This window comes from Ranitomeya imitator, chromosome 3 (genome assembly GCF_032444005.1).
Source record: "Ranitomeya imitator isolate aRanImi1 chromosome 3, aRanImi1.pri, whole genome shotgun sequence".
Taxonomy (NCBI): Eukaryota; Metazoa; Chordata; class Amphibia; order Anura; family Dendrobatidae; genus Ranitomeya; species Ranitomeya imitator.
Window position 1 is genome coordinate 29,797,319 of NC_091284.1, and position 26,965 is coordinate 29,824,283.

General features: G+C 45.6%; 1 protein-coding gene across 1 annotated transcript; it reads left to right on the forward strand.

The window, feature by feature from the left end:
* Nucleotides 1-2,271: 2,271 nt before the first annotated feature.
* On the forward strand, nt 2,272-26,539 carry LOC138671539 (E3 ubiquitin-protein ligase RNF12-B-like). The gene is made up of 3 exons (XM_069759716.1): nt 2,272-2,353; nt 21,572-22,348; nt 25,689-26,539. The coding sequence occupies exons 1-3, from the start codon at nt 2,272-2,274 to the stop codon at nt 26,450-26,452; spliced, it is 1,623 nt and encodes a 540-aa protein (XP_069615817.1). The 3' UTR covers nt 26,453-26,539.
* The last annotated feature ends 426 nt before the right edge of the window (nt 26,540-26,965 follow it).

Here is a 26,965-nt window from a genome sequence, read left to right on the forward strand (position 1 = left end):
GGGCAGACGGAGAGGACCAATCAGTCACTTGAACAGATTTTGAGGTGTCTTGCTACGTCTCAGCAGGATGATTGGTGTTCTTCGTTGCCCGTGGCTGAATTTCCATTTAATATTCGGATTAACCAGTCTATGGGCACCTCTCCATTCTTCTGTAAGTACGGTTTTCACCCCCATTTTGGTGAATTTTCTAGGCTGGATTCAGGATGTCCAGGGGCTGATACGGCAGTGCAACGGTTGGGGGAGGTGTGGAAGGAGGTCCAGAAGAACATTGGGAAGGCTCAGGACAAACATAAACTTTTTGCTGATAAGCGACGGTCTGTAGGACCTATATTTCTGGTAGGAGATAAAGTGTGGTTGTCTACCAAGAACATTCGTCTAAAGATTCCTTCTGCTAAGGTTGGTCCTAGGTTTATCGGTCCTTACGAGATCACTGAGGTGGTCAATCCAGTTGCCTTTCGTTTACGCCTTCCTCAGTCACTTCAGATCCCCAATGTGTTCCATAAATCCCTTCTTAAGTCCTTTGTACCATCTTCCACTGGACCTCCATCCCCTCCGCTTCCTGTCTCTGTGGATGGTCAGACTGAGTTTGAAGTTGAACGGATCGTGGATTCTCATATGGTCCGTAGTTCACTTCAGTATTTGGTCCATTGGAGGGGTTATGGTCCTGAGGATCCATCTTGGGTCCCGGCGCGATCTGTCCATGCTGATCGATTGATCTGGGCATTTCATGCACGTTATCCTGGGAAACCTGGGGGTCCGGTGGAGCCCCCTTGAGAGGAGGGTACTGTAATGATCCGTTCCAGGGTTTATTAGTGTCTGTCCTTTTTTGGATGGATCATATCAAGGGTTAACTTTGCTCTGCCTCATTCTGGGTTCGGTTTTGCAATTTAGCTCCCATGAATCTTGCTGGCAGTGTCAGTTATAGTTCTGTCTTCGGCTTGTGAACCTGACTCTGGAAACCCTTGGTTTGTCCTGCTACGAACCCTGACTTGTCCTGTGTCTGTTATCCCCCTCTGTCTGCCCATTCCCTGAGTTTGTCTGTTCTGATTAATTCTCTGATTCTGATCTCCTGGCTTGGTTATTGACTCTGTCTTAATTTGTCCCTATTGTACCGTATTTTGCTCGCCCTGGTTTACTGATCTCTTGCTACGTCCTGACTATCCTTTCTGTTTTAATCCTTTTTGTACTGATATGTTATCTTGTGCCCTGACTTGGCTTTTTCTGACTACTCTCTTGCCACCAGGTGGCATCTGTTCAGCTGCTCAGTGTGTGCAGTCTCGCATCCCTATTAAACTCCCCTTGGTGAAGGTTATGCTGTATTGCACTGCAGCTGCATGGCAGTCAGAGTGCTAAGCAGGTGCTTAGAAGAACCCATGGCTGCTGTTTATTTGGCACAAGGTTACAGGAGGCTGGGTTTTAATAAAGCTGGGAAATGTTCATCACCTGGCCTTTCCTAACGATGACAGTGAACAAGCCACAACCCTAACAGGATAATTAAGGTCTGAAACCTTGGTCAAAGTTATCTGAGCACACAGATCTTGCCATAAGTGATCCTACAACCTTCTTGTGGTTTGTAGAGAGCATAAAAATCCTGCGTTGTCACCAGAAGAGGTTGAACACATGCAGAAAGCATAGAAATGAAGAGAAGGAGAAAATGAAGAGAAACGTCTCCACAATAGGTAGCTAGTATGTGGAGGTGAGCAGCATTCTATATTAAGGTGCACTTCCGCAGATCCACTGGTGGACACAGACAAAGGTGGACCACTATTGGAAAACATTAAAAGGGTCCTTTACAGTCCAGTGCATTATAATGAACAATTCCACCTGCTTTAAGATAGATGGTAGAGGACTCCCCTTACCTATTGGGCCTATGTGTGGCTGCACAGGTTGCACCAGTGGTCTTAAAGTTGATGATTTGAGGGCCTCAATGAATGTAGATGGGTAGGAAAAAAGCAAAGTGCAAAAATAAAACTGGGTTGACACCAATGGGTTTAAAGAGGGCCATCAGTAGGTGAGCAAAGAGGCTTCACTTCACTTTTTTTTACTCTGGGAGGAAACTGATGAATGATGCAAAAACAATGAAATATAAAGTTGATTCTAAGGAATTACAATGACCCAGAAAGTACACAGGAGACAAAGAAGAAGGTTAGAAAGAAAAATAGCAGCTCCCTAGGCAAACACTTCTCTTCAAAAATACAAATATCTCCAAAGTATATAAATGTTGGTCGCTCCGGAGAGTGTCTATTATAAACTCCCTGTAAAGTGGCTGCAATGTCACTGTATGTGATCTCAGCCTTCACCCTCGTCATCCTCTCCGCGCAGATTCTGCACGCTGAAGCTGGTCCTGTCGTTAGTAAGTATGATGTGATTTATAATAATTTCTAATTACTCTTCCTTACTCGTCTTCAGAGGAATATGGGAATTTAAGGTCCTACGCTAAGTACTTCCTAGGAACGCTCTAAATAGGCTGCCAATCAACCAGTGAACCATGTGGTAGATCGGCCCACTTGGCTGCTTAACGAGGAATGCTTCTCGTTTAAATTTTCAACTAGTTTATTGAATACAGGCATCATAGACCAGTCCAAGCAAAAGAAATATACATATTCAGTCTGTTTGAAATAACCAAAACACCACTCATTAAAGACCTTCCTGCAAAGGAAACAGGATTCAGCTCAGTTTACCAAAAGCCCAGCTCGGGAGGTCAGCTCCCTCCAGAGTGCACAATTCAACCATTAAGTCCAAAGACTTTACTTTTACCTCCTAAAATTCTCCATAGGTATGAGATATGATGACCAGCTGTCCCGCCCAACTCTTCAGCTGTTCATAATAGACCTAGCCCTGTAATAGCTGACTAACCCCTCTAAGCACATAACATACTGGAGCAAAACTTCCAGGTTTATATCACTGAAGCTAATAACCTCTGTGAAACATATCTCCACTCCAGCACATTAACAGTGACCCTCTTACACATCCCCCACTTTGACCAAAACTGGGGGGGTTGGCACCTTTAGTCACTAGACAGCGTGTTAGCATGTAGTTTTCCTGGCCTTTGCTCCTCATGGAAGCTTTAGTCCTCCAGTGTCAGAAAGCAACTAGTCACCCAGACATTCTTACCATTTTTTCCCCTCATCCATCACAGGGGCGCATGGTTTTACACTAACCTGAACTTTCGGCCCAGCAGGCAGTACTTCAAAGTGTCAAACGCCCATTTGGTGGCAAAGCATTCTGTTTCAACTATGGCACAATTTTTCTCATAGGAGGAAAGTTTCCTCCTTACTTCTGAATCGTTTGTATGTACCACAAATTCGGGATGAACTGCCAATAGTATTCCACAATTCCTAGAAAAGCCCTAACCTGTTTCTTGGAGACTTGAGGCCAATTTTGGGTTACCTCCACCTTGTTCTCCTGTGGCTTAATTTTTCCCCTACCCATGATATAGCCTAGGTATTTGGCCTCTTCCTTTGCCATTTTACAACTCTGTGGGTTTATGGTAAGCTCAGCCTTCTTCATTGTTTTCAGTACCACCTGGACCTTCTGCAGATGACTTTTCCAATACGGACTGAAGATTGCAATAGAATCATAGAATCATAGAATGTTATTGTTGGAAGGGTCCATAAGGGTCATCGGGTCCAGCCCCCTGCTCAATGCAGGATTTACTAAACCATGTCCAGCCTCTGTTTGAAGACTTCCATTGAAGGAGAACTCACCACCTCTCGTGGTAGCAGCTGTTCCACTAATTGATCAATAGTAAAATAGTTTTTTTCTAATGTCTAATCTGTATCTTCTCCCTTTCAGTTTCATTCCGTTGCTTCTCATATTTCCATGTGCAAATGAGAATAAGGATGATCCCTCTACACTGTGACATCCCTTCAGATATTTGTAGACAGCTATTAAGTCTCCTCTTAGCCTTCTTTTTTGCAGCTAAACATTCCCAGATCCTTCAACCATTCATCTTAGGACATACAGTACAGACCAAAAGTTTGGACACACCTTCTCATTTAAAGATTTTTCTGTATTTTCATGACTATGAAAATTGTACATTCACACTGAAGGCATCAAAACTATGAATTAACACATGTGGAATTATATACTTAACAAAAAAGTGTGAAACAACTGAAATTATGTCTTATATTCTAGGTTCTTCAAAGTAGCCACCTTTTGCTTTGATGACTACTTTGCACACTCTTGGCATTCTCTTGATGAGCTTCAAGAGGTAGTCACCGGGAATGGTTTTCAATTCACAGGTGTGCCCTGTCAGGTTTAATAAGTGGGATTTCTTGCCTTATAAATGGGTTTGGGACCATCAGTTATGTTGTGCAGAAGTCTGGTGGATACACAGCTGATTGTCCTACTGAATAGACTGTTAGAATTTGTATTATGGCAAGAAAAACGCAGCTAAGTAAAGAAAAACAAGTGGCCATCATTACTTTAAGAAATGAATGTCAGTCAGTCTGAACACTTGGGCAAACTTTGAAAGTGTCCCCAAGTGCAGTTGCAAAAACCATCAAGCGCTACAAAGAAACTGGCTCACATGAGGACCGCCCCAGGAAAGGAAGAGACCAGGTCAGTGCCACACAGAGTTCTAGCAGCAGACACATCTCTAGAACAACTGTTAAGAGAAGACTTTGTGCAGCAGGCCTTCATGGCAAAATAGCTGCTAGGAAACCACTGCTAAGGACGGGCAACAAGCAGAAGAGACTTTTTTGGGCTAAAGAACACAAGGAATGGACATTAGACCAGTGGAAATCTGTGCTTTGGTCTGATGAGTCCAAATTTGAGATCTTTGGTTCCAACCACCGTGTCTTTGTGCGACGCAGAAAAGGTGAACGGATGGACTCTATATGCCTGGTTCCCACCGTAAAGCATGGAGGAGGAGGTGTGATGGTGTGGGGGGAGGGGGGGCTTTGCTGGTGACACTGTTGGGGATTTATTCAAAGGCATACTGAACCAGCATGGCTACCACAGCATCTTGCAGCGGCATGCTATTCCATCTGCTTTGCATTTAGTTGGACCATCATTTATTTTTCAACAGGACAATGACCCGAAACACACCTCCAGGCTGTGTAAGGGCTATTTGACCAAGAAGGAGAGTGAGGGGGTGCTACGCCAGATGACCTGGCCTCCACAGTCACCAGACCTGAACCCAATCGAGATGGTTTGGGGTGAGCTGGACCGCAGAGTGAAGGCAAAAGGACCAACAAGTGCTAAGCATCTCTGGGAACTCCTTCAAGATTGTTAGAAAACCATTCCCTGTGACTACCTCTTGAAGATCATCAAGAGAATGCCAAGAGTGTGCAAAGCCGTCATCAAAGCAAAAGGTGGCTACTTTGCAAAACCTAGAATATAAGACATAATTTCAGTTGTTTCACAATTTTTTATTAAATATATAATTCCACATGTGTTATTCATAGTTTTGATGTCTTCAGTGTGAATGTACAATTTTCATAGTCATGAAAATACAGAAAAATCTTTAAATGAGAAGGTGTGTCCAAACTTTTGGTCTGTACTGTACTTTGAAGTCCACTCACCATCTTGGTAACTCTTCAATTTTTCAATGTGTTTTTTTAAATGTGGTGCCCAGAACTGGACACAGTATTCCAGATGAGGCCTGACGTGGGAGGAGTAGAGGGGGATAATTACCGTATATACTCGAGTATAAGCCGACCCGAGTATAAGCCGACCCCCCTAATTTTGCCACAAAAAACTGGGAAAACTTATTGACTCGAGTATAAGCCTAGGGTGGAAATGCAGCATTTACCGGTGAATTTCAAAAATAAAAATAGATCATTATTTCCCCATAGCTGTGCCATATAGTGCTCTGCACCGTTCATATTTCCCCATAGCTGTGCCCCATATAGTGCTCTGCACCGTTCACTGTGCCCCATAGATGTGCCATACAGTGCTCTGCACCGTTCATATTTCCCCATAGCTGTGCCCCATATAGTGCTCTGCACCGTTCACTGTGCCCCATAGATGTGCCATATACGGTGCTCTGCACCGTTCATTGTGCCCCATAGCTGTGCCATATACGGTGCTCCGCACCGTTCACTGTGCCCCATAGATGTGCCATATACGGTGCTCTGCACCGTTCATTGTGCCCCATAGCTGTGCCATATACGGTGCTCCGCACCGTTCACTGTGCCCCATAGATGTGCCATATACGGTGCTCTGCACCGTTCACTGTGCCCCATAGCTGTGCCATATACGGTGCTCTGCACCGTTCACTGTGCCCCATAGATGTGCCATATACGGTGCTCCGCACCGTTCACTGTGCCCCATAGCTGTGCCATATACGGTGCTCCTCACCGTTCACTGTGCCCCATAGCTGTGCCATATACGGTGCCCTGCACCGTTCACTGTGCCCCATAGCTGTGCCATATACGGTGCTCTGCACCGTTCACTGTGCCCCATAGCTGTGCCATATACGGTGCTCTGCACCGTTCATTGTGCCCCATAGATGTGCCATATACGGTGCTCCGCACCGTTCACTGTGCCCCATAGCTGTGCCATATACGGTGCCCTGCACCGTTCACTGTGCCCCATAGCTGTGCCATATACGGTGCTCTGCACCGTTCATTGTGCCCCATAGATGTGCCATATACGGTGCCCTGCACCGTTCACTGTGCCCCATAGATGTGCCATATACGGTGCCCTGCACCGTTCACTGTGCCCCATAGATGTGCCATATACGGTGCTCTGCACCGTTCACTGTGCCCCATAGATGTGCTCCATATACAGTGCTCTGCACCGTTCACTGTGCCCATAGATGTGCCATATACGGTGCTCTGCACCGTTCACTGTGCCCATAGATGTGCCATATACGGTGCTCTGCACCGTTCACTGTGCCCCATAGATGTGCCATATACGGTGCCCTGCACCGTTCACTGTGCCCCATAGATGTGCCATATACGGTGCTCTGCACCGTTCATTGTGCCCCATAGATGTGCCATATACGGTGCTCTGCACCGTTCACTGTGCCCCATAGATGTGCCATATACGGTGCCCTGCACCGTTCATTGTGCCCCATAGATGTGCCATATACGGTGCTCCGCACCGTTCACTGTGCCCCATAGATGTGCCATATACAGTGCTCTGCACCGTTCACTGTGCCCATAGATGTGCCATATACGGTGCTCTGCACCGTTCACTGTGCCCCATAGATGTGCCATATACGGTGCCCTGCACCGTTCACTGTGCCCCATAGATGTGCCATATACGGTGCTCTGCACCGTTCATTGTGCCCCATAGATGTGCTATATACGGTGCTCCGCACCGTTCACTGTGCCCCATAGATGTGCCATATACGGTGCTCTGCACCGTTCACTGTGCCCCATAGATGTGCCATATACGGTGCTCTGCACCGTTCATTGTCCCCCATAGCTGTGCCATATACGGTGCTCTGCACCGTTCATTGTGCCCCATAGATGTGCCATATACGGTGCTCTGCACCGTTCACTGTGCCCCATAGATGTGCCATATACGGTGCTCTGCACCGTTCACTGTGCCCCATAGATGTGCCATATACAGTGCTCTGCACCGTTCACTGTGCCCCATAGATGTGCCATATACGGTGCTCTGCACCGTTCACTGTGCCCCATAGCTGTGCCATATACGGTGCTCTGCACCGTTCATTGTGCCCCATAGATGTGCCATATACAGTGCTCTGCACCGTTCACTGTGCCCCATAGATGTGCCATATACGGTGCTCTGCACCGTTCACTGTGCCCCATAGATGTGCCATATACGGTGCCCTGCACCGTTCATTGTGCCCCATAGATGTGCCATATACGGTGCCCTGCACCGTTCACTGTGCCCCATAGCTGTGCCATATACGGTGCTCTGCACCGTTCACTGTGCCCCATAGATGTGCCATATACGGTGCCCTGCACCGTTCATTGTGCCCCATAGATGTGCCATATACGGTGCTCTGCACCGTTCACTGTGCCCCATAGCTGTGCCATATACGGTGCTCTGCACCGTTCATTGTGCCCCATAGATGTGCCATATACAGTGCTCTGCACCGTTCACTGTGCCCCATAGATGTGCCATATACGGTGCTCTGCACCGTTCATTGTGCCCCATAGATGTGCCATATACGGTGCCCTGCACCGTTCATTGTGCCCCATAGATGTGCCATATACGGTGCCCTGCACCGTTCATTGTGCCCCATAGATGTGCCATATACAGTGCTCTGCACCGTTCATTGTGCCCCATAGATGTGCCATATACGGTGCCCTGCACCGTTCATTGTGCCCCATAGATGTGCCATATACGGTGCTCTGCACCGTTCATTGTGCCCCATAGATGTGCCATATACGGTGCTCTGCACCGTTCACTGTGCCCCATAGATGTGCCATATACAGTGCTCCGCACCGTTCACTGTGCCCCATAGATGTGCCATATACGGTGCTCTGCACCGTTCACTGTGCCCATAGATGTGCCATATACGGTACTCTGCACCGTTCACTGTGCCCCATAGATGTGCCATATACGGTGCCCTGCACCGTTCACTGTGCCCCATAGATGTGCCATATACGGTGCCCTGCACCGTTCACTGTGCCCCATAGATGTGCCATATACGGTGCTCTGCACCGTTCACTGTGCCCCATAGATGTGCCATATACGGTGCTCTGCACCGTTCATTGTCCCCCATAGCTGTGCCATATACGGTGCTCTGCACCGTTCATTGTGCCCCATAGATGTGCCATATACAGTGCTCTGCACCGTTCATTGTGCCCCATAGATGTGCCATATACGGTGCTCTGCACCGTTCACTGTGCCCCATAGATGTGCCATATACAGTGCTCTGCACCGTTCATTGTGCCCCATAGATGTGCCATATACGGTGCTCTGCACCGTTCATTGTGCCCCATAGATGTGCCATATACGGTGCTCTGCACCGTTCACTGTGCCCCATAGATGTGCCATATACGGTGCCCTGCACCGTTCATTGTGCCCCATAGATGTGCCATATACGGTGCTCTGCACCGTTCATTGTGCCCCATAGATGTGCCATATACGGTGCTCTGCACCGTTCACTGTGCCCCATAGATGTGCCATATACAGTGCTCTGCACCGTTCACTGTGCCCCATAGATGTGCCATATACAGTGCTCTGCACCGTTCATTGTCCCCCATAGCTGTGCCATATACGGTGCTCTGCACCGTTCATTGTGCCCCATAGATGTGCCATATACGGTGCTCTGCACCGTTCATTGTGCCCCATAGATGTGCCATATACGGTGCTCTGCACCGTTCACTGTGCCCCATAGATGTGCCATATACGGTGCTCTGCACCATTCACTGTGCCCCATAGATGTGCCATATACGGTGCCCTGCATCGTTCACTGTGCCCCATAGATGTGCCATATACGGTGCCGTATATACGGTATCTCTGCCGCCGCCGCTGCTGCTGCTGCAATAAAAAAAAAAAAACACATACTCACCTCCCTTGATTGCAGCTCCCGGCGTCTCGTTCCGGCGCCTCCATCTTCCCGGCGTCTCTGCTCTGACTGATCAGGCAGAGGGCGCCGCGCACACTATATGCGTCATCGCGCCCTCTGCCTGAACAGTCAGAGCGCAGACGCCGGGAAGATGGAGGCGCCGGCCGGGAAGATGGAGCGACGCTCGGCGGCTGGAACGAGGACAGGTGAATATGCTATACTTACCTAGTCCTGGCGATCCTCGCGCTGTCCCTCTGCCTGGTCTTCGGTGCCGCAGCTTCTTTCTCTATCAGCGGTCACCGGCACCGCTGATTAGAGGAATGAATAGGCGGCTCCACCCCTATGGGAGGTGGAGCCGCTTATTCATTTCTGTAATGAGCGGTCCCACGTGACTGCTGAAGAGGGGAAGAAGCTGCAGCACAGAAGACCGTGGGACGGCAGGGACAGCGCGAGGATCGCTGGGACTAGGTAAGTATGCCTCAGCGCCCTCACCCCCTCACCCGCCGACCCTGCCACCCACCTTGACTCGAGTATAAGCCGAGAGGGGCACTTTCAGCCCAAAATTTTGGGCTGAAAATCTCGGCTTATACTCGAGTATATACGGTACTTCACGTGATCTAGACTCTTTGCTTCTCTTAATACATCCTAGAACTGTGTTTGCCTTTTTTGCTGCTGCATCACACTGTTGACGAATGTGCAGTCTGTGATCTATTAGTATACTCAAGTCTTTTTCACACGTGCTATTGCTATTGGGAGTTCTATTCCTCCCATTTTATAGATGTAAGCTTTGTATTTCTTGCCCAGATGTAGAATATTGCATTTCTAACTGTTAAATACCATTCTATTAGTCGCTGCCCATTGTTCAAGCTTATCTAGATAATTCGGAATCCTTTCTCTGTCTTGTCTAGTGTTAGCTATCCCTCCTAGGTTTGCATCGTCTGTAAATTTGTTCAGTTTGCCTTCAGTTCCCTTATCTAGATCATTTATAAAAATGTTGAACAACACTATTGCCAGGACAGAGCCTTGTGGTACCCCACTTGAAACACTTTTCCATTTTGATGTGCGACCATTTATTATCACTCTTTGAGTACGATTACTGAGCCAGTTATGAATACACCGAACCAAAGCCTTGTCAGTCTCATACTTGATAATTTTTTCAATAAGGATAGTATGTGATACTTTATCAAATGCTTTGCTGACGTCGAGATATACTATATCTACAGCATATCCCTGATCCACCCAGTCAGTGATTCCATCATAGAAGGAAATTAGATTAGTCGGGCATGACTTGTTTGCTACATTACTGTATTCTTATCCAAGTACTTAAACAAATGCTGTTTAATAATTTGTTCAAATATCTTTCCTGGGATAGAAGTAAGGCTGGCCTGTAATTTCCTCATCCCGTCTTCTTTCCTTTTTTGAAGATAGGGACAACATTTGCTTTTTTCCAATCTTCTGGGACTTCTCCTGTTTTCCAGGATTTTTCAAAGATTCTAGCTAGTGGTTCTGCAATTTCCTCTGCTAAATCTATTAGTATCCTAGGATGTAATTCATATGGACCAAGAGATTTAAATTAATTTAAATTGGATAAGTGTTCCATTACCCTCTCTCTGTTTATGGATAGAGTGGATTATTTTATTCCTTTGATGGCACCGTGAAGATCAGTTGATATTGCATTTGCTTTCTTAGAGAATACGGATGCAAAATAGGAATTTAAACGTTTTTGACCACTTGACCATTTTCATCCTGTAAAAATCCTATAGTATTTTTGACTTTTCTTTTGCTTTTGACATACCCTCAAAATCCTTTTTTGCTGCTTTTGGTCTCCCTTGAAAGTTTTACTTTATTACTGGCTTTAGTGCTTCTAACTCTTGCCCTGCATTCCCTGCAAACAGCATTATATTTTTCTTTAGATATGCCCCCCTCTTTCCATTTGATATACCGTATTGTTATGATACGGTGGTCTAGGAGCAACATGGAACGAGCTCTGAAGGAAGTGGTAACTGTACTGACTGCAGTCCTTAAGCTCAACACGACACTAGAAGTAGCCGTGGGATGCTCCTAACTCTCCCTAGGCATCTCGTCACAGCCTAAGAGCTAACTACCCCTAAAGAAAGAAGCAGGAAAACTATCTTGCCTCAGGGAAAATCCCCAAAGGATAGATTAGCCCCCCACAAATAATGACTGTGAGTGGAGAGGGAAAAGACATACACAGAATGAAACCAGGATGAGCACAGGAGGCCAGTCTAGCTAAATAGATAGGACAGGATGGAATACTGTGCGGTCAGTATAAAACACTACAAAAATCCACGCAGAGTTTACAAAAAATCTCCACACCTGACTAAAGGTGTAGAGGGCAAATCTGCCTCCCAGAGCTTCCAGCAAGACAGAATTAATTCACACTGATAAGCTGGACAAACATAGAAAGCACAGAATGGATAAGTCCACAATCTATGGACAGAAAAGAGCAAGCAAAAACTTGGCTTAGCTGAACTGGTCAGGATAACAGGGAACTCCAAAGAGATGTGAATCCAACCAGGAACCATTTACAAGTGGCACTGGCTGAAGAAAGAGCCAGACCTAAATAGCCGAGCAGAAGAGACGATAAGTGGAGGCAACTGAAGACAGCTAACTCCAAGGAGCAGCCATACCACTAGAAACCACAAGAGGGAGCCCAAGAGCAGAACTCACAAAAGTGCCACTTACAACCACCGGAGGGAGCCCAAGAGCGGAATTCACAACAGTACCCCCCCCCCTTGAGGAGGGGTCACCGAACCCTCGCCAGAGCCCCCAGGCCGATCAGGACGAGCCAAGTGAAAAGCACGAACCAAATCGGTGGCATGGACATCGGAGGCAACAACCCAAGAATTATCCTCCTGGCCATAACCCTTCCACTTGACAAGATACTGAAGCCTCCTCCTCGAAAAACGAGAATCCAAAATCTTCTCAACCTCATATTCCAACTCTCCCTCAACCAACACCGGGGCAGGAGGGTCAACCAAGGGAACAACGGGCACCACATATCTCCGCAACAAAGATCTATGGAAAACATTATGAATGGCAAAAGAGGCAGGAAGAGCCAAACGAAAAGAAACCGGATTAATAATTTCAGAAATTTTATAAGGACCAATAAACCGAGGCTTAAACTTAGGAGAAGAAACCTTCATAGGAACATGACGAGAAGACAACCAAACCAAATCCCCCACACGAAGCCGGGGACCAACACACCGACGGCGGTTAGCAAAACGTTGATCCCTTTCCTGAGACAACGTCATATTGTCCACCACATGAGTCCAAATCTGCTGCAGCCTGTCCACCACAGAATCAACACCAGGACAATCAGAAGGCTCAACCTGCCCAGAAGAAAAACGAGGATGAAAACTAAAATTACAAAAGAAAGGTGAAACCAAAGTAGCCGAACTAGCCTGATTATTAAGGGCAAACTCGGCCAACGGCAAGAAAGACACCCAATCATCCTGATCAGCAGACACAAAGCATCTCAAATAGGTCTCCAAGGTCTGATTAGTTTGCTCAGTTTGGCCATTAGTCTGAGGATGAAACGTCGAAGAAAAAGACAAATCAATGCCCATCCTAGCACAAAAGGCCCGCCAAAATCTAGAGACAAACTGAGAACCTCTGTCAGACACAATATTCTCCGGAATGCCATGCAAACGAACCACATGCTGAAAAAAATAATGGAACCAGATCTGAGGAGGAAGGCAACTTAGGCAAAGGTACCAGATGGACCATTTTAGAGAACCGGTCACAAACAACCCAGATAACAGACATCTTCTGGGAAACAGGTAGATCCGAAATAAAATCCATGGAAATATGCGTCCAGGGCCTCTCAGGGACAGGCAAAGGCAAAAGCAACCCACTAGCGCGGAAACAGCAAGGCTTGGCCCGGGCGCAAGTCCCACAGGACTGCACAAAAGCACGCACATCGCGCGACAAGGAAGGCCACCAAAAGGACCTAGCAACCAAATCTCTGGTACCAAAAATCCCAGGATGACCAGCCAACACTGAACAATGAACCTCAGAAATTACCTTACTTGTCCATCTATCAGGAACAAACAGCTTCCCCACTGGACAGCGGTCAGGCCTATCAGCCTGAAATTCCTGAAGCACCCGCCGCAAATCAGGGGAGATAGCAGAAAGAATCACCCCCTCCTTAAGAATGCCAACCGGCTCAAGGACTCCAGGAGAATCAGGCGAAAAACTCCTAGAGAGGGCATCAGCCTTAACATTCTTAGATCCCGGAAGATACGAGACCACAAAATCAAAACGGGAGAAAAACAGGGACCATCGAGCCTGTCTAGGATTCAGCCGCTTGGCAGACTCGAGGTGAATCAGATTCTTATGATCGGTCAGGACCACAACACGGTGTTTAGCTCCCTCAAGCCAATGTCGCCACTCCTCAAACGCCCACTTCATAGCCAACAACTCCCGATTGCCGATATCATAATTGCGTTCCGCAGGCGAAAACTTTCTGGAAAAAAAAGCACACGGTTTCATCAAAGAACCATCAGACTCCCTCTGAGACAAAACGTCCCCTTCCCCAATCTCAGAAGCGTCGACCTCAACCTGAAAAGGAAGAGAAACATCCGGTTGACGCAACACAGGGGCAGAAGTAAATCGGCGTTTAAGCTCCTGAAAGGCCTCAACAGCCTCAGACGACCAATTTGTCACATCAGCGCCTTTCTTCGTCAAATCAGTAAGGGGCTTAACCACACTGGAAAAGTTGGCAATGAAACGGCGATAGAAATTAGCAAAGCCCAAAAATTTTTGAAGACCCTTCACAGATGTGGGTTGGATCCAGTCATGAATAGCTTGGACCTTAACAGGATCCATTTCTATAGACGAGGGAGAAAAAATAAAACCCAAAAAAGAGACCTTCTGAACTCCGAATAGGCACTTAGACCCCTTCACAAATAAAGCATTATCACGAAGGATCTGGAAGACCATCCTGACCTGCTTCACATGAGACTCCCAATCATCGGAAAAAATCAAAATATCATCCAAATATACGACCATGAATTTATCAAGATAATTGCGGAAAATATCATGCATGAAAGACTGGAACACAGATGGAGCTTTAGAGAGCCCAAATGGCATCACAAGGTATTCAAAATGGCCTTCGGGTGTATTAAATGCAGTTTTCCATTCGTCACCCTGTTTAATACGAACAAGATTATATGCCCCTCGGAGGTCAATCTTAGTAAACCAACTAGCCCCCTTAATCTGAGCAAACAAATCAGTAAGCAAAGGCAAGGGGAATTGGAATTTAACCGTGATCTTATTAAGAAGATGATAATCAATACAGGGTCTCAAGGAGCCATCCTTCTTAGCAACAAAAAAGAAACCCGCTCCCAATGGTGACGAAGAGGGCCGAATATGCCCTTTCTCCAAAGATTCCTTAACATAGCTCCGCATGGCGGCATGCTCTGGCACAGACAGATTGAAAAGTCGGCCCTTAGGGAACTTACAACCAGGAATCAAGTTAATAGCACAATCACAGTCCCTATGTGGAGGAAGGGAACTGGACTTGGGCTCATCAAATACATCCTGGAAATCCGACAAAAACTCAGGGACCTCAGAAGAGGGGGAAGAGGAAATTGACATCAAAGGAACGTCACTATGTACCCCTTGACAACCCCAACTAGTCACCGACATAGTTTTCCAATCCAGCACCGGATTATGTTCCTGTAACCATGGAAAACCCAGCACAACAACATCATGCAGGTTATGCAACACCAGAAAACGGCAATCTTCCTGATGTGCAGGAGCCATGTACATAGTCATTTGTGTCCAGTACTGAGGTTTATCCTTGGCCAAGGGTGTAGCATCAATTCCCCTCAAAAGAATAGGGCTCTGCAAAGGCTACAAGGAAAAGCCACAGCGCCTGGCGAATTCTAAGGGTACCGTCACACAGTGCCATTTTGATCGCTACGACGGTACGATTCGTGACGTTCCAGCGATATCGTTACGATATCGCTGTGTCTGACACGCAGCAGCGATCAGGGATCCTGCTGAGAATCGTACGTCGTAGCAGATCGTTTGGAACATTCTTTCGTCGCTGGATCTCCCGCTGTCATCGCTAGATCGGTGTGTGTGACACCGATCTAGTGATGCGTTCGCTTGTAACCAGGGTAAACATCGGGTTACTAAGCGCAGGACCGCGCTTAGTAACCCGATGTTTACCCTGGTTACCAGTGTAAATGTATAAAAAAAAAACACTACATACTTACATTCCGGTGTCCGTCAGGTCCCTTGCCGTCTGCTTCCTGCACTCACTGACTGCCGGCCGTAAAGTGAAAGCAGAGCACAGCGGTGACGTCACCGCTGTGCTGTGCTTTCACTTTACGGCCGGCAGTCAGTGAGTGCGGGAAGCAGACGGCAAGGGACAGACACGGGAATGTAAGTATTTACTGTTTGTTTGTTTTTTACGCTGGTAACCATGGTAAACATCGGGTTACTAAGCGCGGTCCTGCGTTTAGTAACCCGATGTTTACCCTGGTTACCCGGGGACCTCGGCATCGTTGGTCGCTGGAGAGCTGTCTGTGTGACAGCTCTCCAGCGACCACACAACGACTTACCAACGATCACGGTCAGGTCGTATCGCTGGTCGTGATCGTTGGTAAATCGTATAGTGTGACGGTACCCTAAGTCCATTAAGTTCAGGGCAGCGCCTGAATCCACAAATGCCATGACAGAAAAGGACGACAATGAGCAAATCAGGGTCACAGATAAGAGAAATTTATGCTGTATAGTACTAATGGTAACAGACCTAGCGACTCTCTTAGTACGCTTAGGGCAATCAGAGATAACAAGAGCCGAATCACCACAGTAAAAACACAGCCTATTCTGACGTCTGAATTCCTGCCGTTCTATTCTAGTCAAAATCCTATCACATTGCATAGGTTCAGGACTTTGCTCAGAGGATACTGCCATATGGTGCACAGCTTTGCGCTCGCGCAGACGCCGATCAATCTGAATGGCTAGAGACATAGATTCGCTCAAACCGGCAGGCGTAGAAAAGCCCACCATAACATCTTTAAGGGTTTCAGAAAGACCTTTTCTGAAAATAGCAGCCAGAGCCTCTTCATTCCATTTAGTGAGCACAGACCATTTTCTAAATTTCTGGCAGTATAACTCTGCCGCTTCCTGACCTTGACACAAGGCCAACAGGGTTTTTTTCAGCATGATCCACAGAATTAGGTTCGTCATACAATAATCCGAGCGCTTGAAAAAATGCATCTACATTCAATAATGCCAGATCCCCTGTTTCAAGAGAAAAAGCCCAGTCTTGAGGGTCACCACGCAGCAAGGATATGATGATTTTTACTTGCTGAATGGGATCACCAGAAGAACGGGGTTTCAAAGCAAAAAACAATTTGCAGTTATTTTTAAAGTTCAAAAACTTGGATCTGTCCTCAAAAAACAAATCAGGAGTAGGAATTCTGGGCTCTAAAGCTGGAGTCTGGACAACATAGTCCTGGATACTCTGCACTCTTGCAGCAAGTTGATCCACACGAGAAAACAAACCCTGAACATCCATGCCAAAGCATATATCCTGAACCACCCAGATATCAAGAGGAAAAAAAAGACAAACCAGAGCACAGAAAAAAAATGGTTCAGAACTTTCTTTTCCTTCTTTTGAGATGCATTTAATTCATTTTTGGACACTTGTACTGTTATGATACGGTGGTCTAGGAGCAGCATGGAACGAGCTCTGAAGGAAGTGGTAACTGTACTGACCGCAGTCCCTAAGCTCAACACAACACTAGAAGTAGCCGTGGAATGCTCCTAACTCTCCCTAGGCATCTCGTCACAGCCTAAGAGATAACTACCCCTAAAGAAAGAAGCAGGAAAACTATCTTGCCTCAGAGAAAATCCCCAAAGGATAGATTAGCCCCCCACAAATAATGACTGTGAGTGGAGAGGGAAAAGACATACACAGAATGAAACCACGATGAGCACAGGAGGCCAGTCTAGCTAAATAGATAGGACAGGATGGAATACTGTGCGGTCAGTATAAAACACTACAAAAATCAACGCAGAGTTTACAAAAAATCTCCACACCTGACTAAAGGTGTAGAGGGCAAATCTGCCTCCCAGAGCTTCCAGCAAGACAGAATTAATTCACACTGATAAGCTGGACAAACATAGAAAGCACAGAATGGATAAGTCCACAATCTATGGACAGAAAAGAGCAAGCAAAAACTTAGCTTAGCTGAACTGGTCAGGATAACAGGGAACTCCAAAGAGATGTGAATCCAACCAGGAACCATTTACAAGTGGCACTGGCTGAAGAAAGAGCCAGACCTAAATAGCCGAGCAGAAGAGACGATAAGTGGAGGCAGCTGAAGACAGCTAACTCCAAGGAGCAGCCATACCACTAGAAACCACAAGAGGGAGCCCAAGAGCAGAACTCACAAAAGTGCCACTTACAACCACCGGAGGGAGCCCAAGAGCGGAATTCACAACACCGTATATACTCGAGTATAAGCCGACCCGAGTATAAGCCGACCCCCCTAATTTTGCCACAAAAACTGGGAAAACTTATTGACTCGAGTATAAGCCTAGGGTGGAAAATGCAGCAGCTACCGGTGAATTTCAAAAATAAATATAGATGCTCCATACCGTTCATTATGGCCCCATAGCTGTGCCATATAGTGCTCTGCACCGTTCATTATTGCCCCATAGATGTACCATAGAAAGCTGTGCTATATAGTGCTCTGCACCGTTCATTATTGCCCCATAGCTGTGCCATATAGTGCTCTGCACCGTTCATTATTGCCCCATAGCTGTTCCATATAGTGCTCTGTACCGTTCATTATTTCCCCATAGCTGTGCCATATAGTGCTCATTATTGCCCCATAGATGTACCATAGAAAGCTGTGCCATTGTTGCTGCTGCTGCAATAAAAAAAATGCCATACTCACCTCTCTTGCTTGCAGCTCCCAGCGTCCTGTCTCAGCGTCTCTGCGCACTGACTGATCAGGCAGAGGGCGGCACGCACACTATACGTCATCGCGCCCTCTGACCTGAACAGTCACTGTAAGAGGATGCGAAGACAGAGCGGCGCCCGGCGTGTGGAACGCGGACAGGTGAATATGTAATACTTACCTGCTCCCGGCATCCCGCTCCTTCCCCCGGACAGCTGGTCTTCGGTGCCGCAGCCTCTTCCTCTATCAGCGGTCACCGTTACCGCTCATTAGAGAAATGAATATGCGGCTCCACTCCTATGGGAGTGGAGTCCATATTAATTTCTCTAATGAGCGGTACCATGTGACCGCTGAACAGGGGAAGAGCTGCGGCACCCGGAGACCGTGGAACTGCAGGGACAGTGCCAGGAGCCCCGGAAGCAGGTAAGTATGCCTCAGCGCCCTCTCCCCCTCACCCGCTGACCCTGCCGCCGACCGTGACTCGAGTATAAGCCGAGAGGGGCACTTTCAGCCCAAAAATTTGGGCTGAAAATCTCGGCTTATACTCGAGTATATGCGGTAGTTCTTTTTTTTTTTTTTTTTTAACAAGTGATTAAGTTCGTGTTCATTCACTCTGGTGTCTTAAAATGCTTCCAATTCTTGCTTCTTTTAGGAATTTGTTACAGATTGTGTGGTGAGAATTTCATTTAGCAAAATCTCCCATCCTTCTTGGACATTTGTGTCCTTGAGAAAATCCAGCCATTGGACCTTTCCTACTCTCTTTCTGAGTCCATTTAAATCTGCCTTTCTGAAGTCCAACCTTAATGTTTGAGTCCTCGCTGGTCTTTCTCCTCTTGTAATCCAAAATTTGAGGATAGCTTGATCGCTGCCTCCTAAATTCCAAACCACCTTAACTTCCTCAATCATTTCCTCCCTCTTGGTAAGAATTAGGTCCAAGATTGCAGATCCTCTTGTTCTATCTACTACCTTTTGAAAGATAAAGTTGTTAGCAAGAGAGGATAAGAATTTATCCCAGAGAGATTCCCAGCAAATATCTGAATAGTTAAAATCTCCCATGATCATTTTGTCGTACTTTTTTTGAGAACACAGACATTTGATGTAAATTAGTTCATCCATAACTTTAGTCTGTCCAAGTGGCCTATAATAAACACCTACAATAGTGTCCTTTCTGCTCTTCTCTCCTTGAATTCTTACCCAAACAGTTTCTACAGAGCTACCAGTCTCTAAAACTTGGATCTCTGTGGAAATATATGTTTTCCTAGCATACAATGCAACTCATACTCCCTTTTTGTTAATCTTGTTTCTAATAAATAAGTTGTAGCCTTCAAGGTTTATATTCCAAGCATGCGTATCATCCCACCCAGTTTCACTGATGCCTATGACATCAAATCTCTCTTCCTGTGTTAGCAGCTCCAATTTTCCTTGTGTGTTTCCCATGCTCTGTGCATTTGTATAGACACATTTTAGTTTGTAGTCGGCTTCTCTTACTCCTCTATTTTCATTTGGAGTTTGTTGTTTTTGTTCTTCCTTCTCATTTCTAATAGTAGGGTTCTCAAAAGAATTCAGTAGCTGCATATTTCTTCCTGGCCGTATATTTCCCATCCCATATTGCTCTAATTTAAAGCTCTCCTGATGAGTGTAGCAAGGTGTTTACCAAATATGTGTTTTCCTGTTTTCGTAAGATGCAACCCATCTCTAGCAGTCCATCATACAGGTAATTCACTCCATGGTCGTAGCCAGTTCTTCACCTGTAGAATCCTGTTCAATCTCCTTGGTCCATTTCCATCCACTGGGAGGAAGGATGAGAAGATGGCCTGTGCTTCCAGTTGCTTCACTTTCCGGCCTTGGTCTCCAAAGTCTCTGCCTATAGTTTCCAGGTTCTTTTCTTGTTGTGTCATTATTGTTTAGGTAAGCTGCAGCATATTTCTTGTGAGGAGTTAGGACTCAATCCATGCTCCTCTGGAAGGTGGATGGGGCTCCTTGCAGACCAAAAGGCATCCTGGTGTATTGGAAACACCCATCAGGTGAAGAGAAGGCAGTCTTATCTTTGGCCATTTGGGACATGGGGATTTGCCAGTACCCTTTCGTTTGATACAGGGTGGTGATGTATCTTGCTGACCTAAACCTCTCAATGAGCTCATCAACCTGGGGCATTGCATATGCATCAAAATTGGATACGTAGTTCAGCTTACAATAATCATTTTAAAACCGCCATTCTCCATTTGGCTTTGTGACAAGGACAATGGGACTGGACCTGCTGCTCTTCAACTCTTTGATGATACCCACTCTCATCATTCTTCTCATCTCCTTGGAAATCATGTAGTGGCTGGCTTCAGGGGTTCGATATGGCTTAAGGTTTACCTGCACATGCGGTTCCATCAGAACTTCATGCTCCATGGTCTAAATACATCCCGGCACCTCTGAAAGCAGGTCTCAGCTTTGCTGTAGCAGTTCTCAGCACTGATGTTTCTGGATCTGTAATAGCGTCTCTGTTACGTCAACATCCTCGACATTGGCTCCAGGGCTTCCATCATCTCTCTATCATACCATGGCTTGAGCAGGGTAACATGGTACACCTGATAGGGTTTTCTTCTCCCTGGCTGGTGGACCTTATAGTTAATTTTTCAACCGCTTCGACCAATTCAGTTTTTGACCACTTCATATGGCCATTGCCACTTAGCCAGAAATTTACTTTCCACCATGGGAAACTCAAACTCCAGGGCTAAACTGTGTAAACTTTGATGACCGATTGTAGACCATTGTCTGAGCCTCTTGTGCAAGGTGAAGGTTCTGTCTCACAATCGGCATTACCTCTGCATCCAGGTCTCATGCTCGATGGTGCTTTGGTGGGGTGTAACTTCAGGTTCACAGGTCTCCTTTGAAACATCCAGGATAGTCCAAGGGTGCCGGCCACACAACAGCTAAAATGGAGAGAACCCCATAGAGGCCTGTGGAACTTCCCTGATAGAAGACAGCAGATGTGGGAGTAGGCAGTCAAAGTCTGCTGCTGATGATGACTGTAAAGCGCTGTGGAATTAATGGTGCTAGAAAAGTCAGAATAAATAACTAAATCTTCGTGTTTAAGATCTTTGCTTGCTGTTATATAATGTAACATTATTGTCATTATCAATTGGTAAAATGCTGTGCTGACCTAATCCTGAATATTTCTCATTTTTTATAGCTGGAGACCAGTGCTCTGTGCCGCCAGAAAAGAGGAAAGACTGCGGGTTTAGTGGCATCACAGAGCAGGAATGCAACAGGAGAGGATGCTGCTTCAATTCACGGATCCGTGGCGTCCCTTGGTGTTACAAGCCTGTGGTCTTACAACCAGACCCTGAGCCTCTGACCATAGTAACAGTCCCAGAGCCTCATGTCCCAGAAGTAGTCCCAGAGCCTCATGTCCCAGAAGTAGTTCCAGAGCCTCAGGTCCCAGAAGAAGTTCCAGAGCCTCAGGTCCCAGAAGTAATCCCAGACCCTCAGATCCCAGAAGCAGTTCCAGAGCCTCAGGTCCCAGAAGTAATCCCAGACCCTCAGATCCCAGAAGCAGTTCCAGAGCCTCAGGTCCCAGAAGTAATCCCAGACCCTCAGATCCCAGAAGCAGTTCCAGAGCCTCAGGTCCCAGAAGTAATCCCAGACCCTCAGGTCCCTGAAGTAGTCCCAGATTCTCAGGGCCCAGAAGTAGTCCCAGAGCCTCAGGACCCAGAAGTAGTCACAGATCCTCAGGGCCCAGAAGTAGTCCCAGAGCCTCAACTCCCAGAAGTAGCCCCAGAGATCCAGCTCCCAGAAGTAGTTCCAAACCCTCAGGTCCCAGCAGTAGTCCCTGAGCCTCAGGTCCCAGAGGTTGTACCAGAGCCTCAGATCCCAGAAGTACTCCCTGAGCCTAAAGCCCCAGAGCTTTCGGGCACACAACAAGAGGATTCAATCATACCAAAGTCTGACCAACAAAAAGATGAGACCGGTAAGCCCTTATATTCTACAGAAAATAATGATAGACACCTCACATTGATAAGGAGTAAAAAAAAAATTCCTCAAGAAAGGGAGTTACAGTGGCATACAAAAGTTTGGCCACCCCTGGACAAAATTAGTGTTATTGTGAACAGTTAAGCAAGTTGAAGATGAAATGATCTCTAAAAGGCCTAAAGTTAAAGATGACACATGTCGTTTGTATTTTATGCAAAAAAAAATAAAAATCATTGTTTACATATTAAAAATTTCAAAAAGAAAATTGGGCTGATGCAGAAGTTTGGGTACCCTTGGAGATTTGTGAGATAACATGGCTTTTTCACTATCTTTGTTAGGAAAGGCCAGATGTTGCAAATTGCACAGGTTTATAAAATCCCAGCCTCCTCCTACCTCGTGACAAAAAACAGCAGCCATGAGTTCTTCTAAGAAGCTGCCTAACACTCTAAAAATGAAAATAGTGGAGGCCCACAAAGCAGGAGAAGGCTATAAGAAGATAGCAAAGTTATTTCAAGTTTCCGTTTCCTCAATTCAAAATGTAATTAAGAATTGGTAAGAAGACAAGCACAACAAGAATAGTGGAGGTCAAGATAAGGTCTGGAAGACCAAGCAAAATTTCAGTAAGAGCTGCTGGTAGGATTGCTAGAAAGGCAAATCAAAACCCCCGTTTGACTGCAAAACACCTTTAGAAACATTTAGCAGAACCTGGAGTTGTGGTACATTTTACTACTGTTCAGAGACACCTGCACAAGTTTGGCCTTCATGGAAGAGTCATCAAAAGAAAACCTCTCCTGCATCCTCACCATAAAATTCACCATCAGATGTATACAAAAGAACATCTAAACAAGACATGCATTTTGGAAAGAAGTCCTGTGGAAAGTGAGGTTAAAATAGAACTCTTTGACCACAATGATAAAAGGTATGTGTAGAAAAAAAAAGGCACAGTATTTCAGGGAAAGAATATCTAGTCAATCATTAAGCATAGGGGTGGATCAATAATGCTTTGGGGTTGTGTTGCAGCAAATAGCACGATGAACAATTCATGGTTAGGCTATGTGCACACGTTCAGGATTTCTTGCAGAAATTTCCTGAGCAAAACAGGACATTTGCTGCAAGAAATCTGCATGCGTTTTTCTCGCGTTTTTACCGCGTTTTTACCGCATTTTTGGTGCGGTTTTTTTTGCGGATTTTTCCGGAGTTTTTCAAAGCAATAATATAGTGGGAAATCCGGAAAAAATCCACAAAATTAATGAACATGCTGAGTTTTTTACCGCAATGCGTTTTTTCGCAGACAAAAAATGCATCATTTGCACAAAAAATGCGGAATGTATTCTAAATGATGGGATGCATAATGTATGCTTTTTTCACATTTTTATAGCGTTTTTATAGCGAAAAAATGCGAAAAATCTGCAATGTGTGAACACAGCCTTAGAGGGAAGAATCCTTTCAATGACATTTCAACAAATTCTTGATGTAAACATCACACCATCTGTCAAAAAGCTGAAGGTGAAAAGAGGAAGAGGATGGCTTCTACAAATGGATAATGATTCTAAACACACGTCACAATCCACAATAGACGACATCAAAATACGAAAGCTGAAGGTTTTACAATGGCCCTCACTGTCCCCTGATGTGAACATTATTGAAAATCAAAATAGCAAAGGAAGCAAGATGACCCAGGAATCTCACAGAACAGGAGGAATTTTCCAAGGAAGAATGAATGAAAATCCCCCAAACTTTTGCACTGACCCATTTTCCTTTTTTCAATTTTTAATATATATATACTAGATGGTGGCCCGATTCTAACGCATCGGGTATTCTAGAATATGCATGTCCACATAGTATATTGCCCAGCCACGTAGTATATTGCCCAGTGACGTAGTATATTGGCCAGCGATGTAGTATATTACCCAGTCACGTATGTCACAGGTTAAAAAATAAAAAAATAAACATACTCACCTAACGATCCGAGGGCCCCTTGTAGTTCTAACATACTCACCATTCTCGTCGCTGCTCCTCAGAGTCCTGTCTCTCCGCCTCCTGGGATCCAACGGCGCTGTGGCGATGGGCGTGCGGCTGCCGCCATCTTGCGTTCCCAGGATGCATTGCGAAATTACCCAGATGACTTAGCGGTCTTGCGAGACTGCTAGGTCTTCTGGGTAATTTTGCAATGCATCGCTGGGAAAGGAAGATCGCGGCAGGCGCGAGCGGCTCAGCGGACAATGAACGGTGAATATTTTTAACATTACATTTTTTACTATTGATGCCGCATAGGCAGCGTCAATAGTAAAAAGTTGGGGACACACAGGGTTAATAGCAGCGGTAACGGAGTACGTTACCCATGGCATAACGCGGTCCATTACCGCCGGCATTAACCCTGTGTTAGTGGTGACCGGAGGGGAGTAAGCGGGCGACAGGCACTGACTGCGGGGAGTAAGGAGCGGCCATTTTCTTCAGGACAGTGCCCATCGCTGATTGGTCGCGGCAGCCATGACAGGCAGCTGGTGAGACCAATCAGCGAATGAATAAACGTGACAGAAGGACAGACAGAAAGATGGAAGTGACCCTTAGAAAATTATATATATATATACATATATATATATATACAGTATATACAGTGGGGGAAATAAGTATTTGATCCCTTGCTGATTTTGTAAGTTTGCCCACTGACAAAGACATGAACAGTCCATAATTTTAAGGGAAGGTTAATTTTAACACTGAGAGATAGAATAGCAAAAATAAAATCCAGAAAATCACATTGTATAAATTATATACATCTAATTGCATTTTGCAGTGAGAAATAAGTATTTGATCCCCTACCAACCATAAAGAGTTCTGGCTCCTACAGACCAGTTAGATTCTCCTAATCAACTTGTTACCTGCATTAAAGACAGCTGTCTTATATAGTCACCTTTATAAAAGACTCCTGTCAACAGACTCAATTAATCAGTCAGACTCTAACCTCTACAACATGGGCAAGACCAAAGAGCTTTATAAGAATGTCAGGGACAAGATCATAGACCTGCACAAAGATGGAATGGAAAAAGTAAGACACTGAGTGAGAAGGAGATAACTGTTAGTAAGAAAATGGAATAATTATTTCCTTCACTGTATATATACACGGTATATATTATAGTATGTATATATATATTGTTATAGTGAGAAAGGATGGAGGTGAGTTGGTGGTGCAACTTGGGGCTGTGTGAAAAATTATGGGGGCACCATGTTGACTCTAACATCAGGATCTGGAGGGGATAGCTCATTTTTTAAGAAGTGTTCATTCAAATCATTGTTGTGTTTCTTAAACATTTTTTTTTACTTCAACTTGTTTCTTGTAGAATTTCTGAAATCGTCCAGTGATGAATGGTCAGAAGAATCTACAATATCAGACAGCCATGAATGGTCAGACAAATCAGCTAAATCGGCCAGTCATGAATGGTCAAAGGAATCACCAAAACTGGACAGTCATGAACGGTCAGAGGAATTGGCTAAATCGTCCAGTCATGAACGGTCAGAGGAATTGGCTAAATCGGCCAGTCATGAATGGTCAGAGGAATTGGCTAAATCGTCCAGTCATGAACGGTCAGAGGAATTGGCTAAATCGTCCAGTCATGAACGGTCAGAGGAATTGGCTAAATCGGCCAGTCATGAATGGTCAGAGGAATTGGCTAAATCGGCCAGTCATGAACGGTCAGAGGAATTGGCTAAATCGTCCAGTCATGAACGGTCAGAGGAATTGGCTAAATCGGCCAGTCATGAATGGTCAGAGGAATTGGCTAAATCGTCCAGTCATGAACGGTCAGAGGAATTGGCTAAATCGGCCAGTCATGAACGGTCAGAGGAATTGGCTAAATCGTCCAGTCATGAACGGTCAGAGGAATTGGCTAAATCGGCCAGTCATGAATGGTCAGAGGAATTGGCTAAATCGTCCAGTCATGAACGGTCAGAGGAATTGGCTAAATCGGCCAGTCATGAATGGTCAGAGGAATTGGCTAAATCGTCCAGTCATGAACGGTCAGAGGAATTGGCTAAATCGGCCAGTCATGAACGGTCAGAGGAATTGGCTAAATCAGCCAGTCATGAATCATCAGAAGAACCATGATGACCAGCCCTTCTAAGATTCATTTTACTTCTTGCCCTTCTATATTGATGTTTCTGTTTCTTAGTAATAAAAAAAATCTTCAGCTTCTTGAGCAGTTTGTGCTTAGTTTCATGTTCTGTTGAGTATCAATGGTGCTCAAACTGAGGGCGAATCATTTAAAAACGCTCTCTCCTTTGAACTTTGGGCCACTTGATACTGCTCACCTCAATGAGTAGCAAAACAGATGTGAGTCTGGGTAGCTCTAATTGGGTCACATACACAAGAGCACTATCTCTAAAACTTTTCCCCAACTACCACACTTTACAGGCAGTCACTCCACAAGACATTCACACCAATGTTCAGGTTCCCTCTGTAAGGGTATGAACATTCTTACTACGTTTCCCATGTTTTATTGTGTAATATGTATAATGTCATGTGAATTGTGTAATGCGTTAAATATGTTAATGAGGTTGGTAATGTGTGTAGTTGACTATAGGGATAGTTAAGTGTTAATATTTGGGACTAGTCCACAGT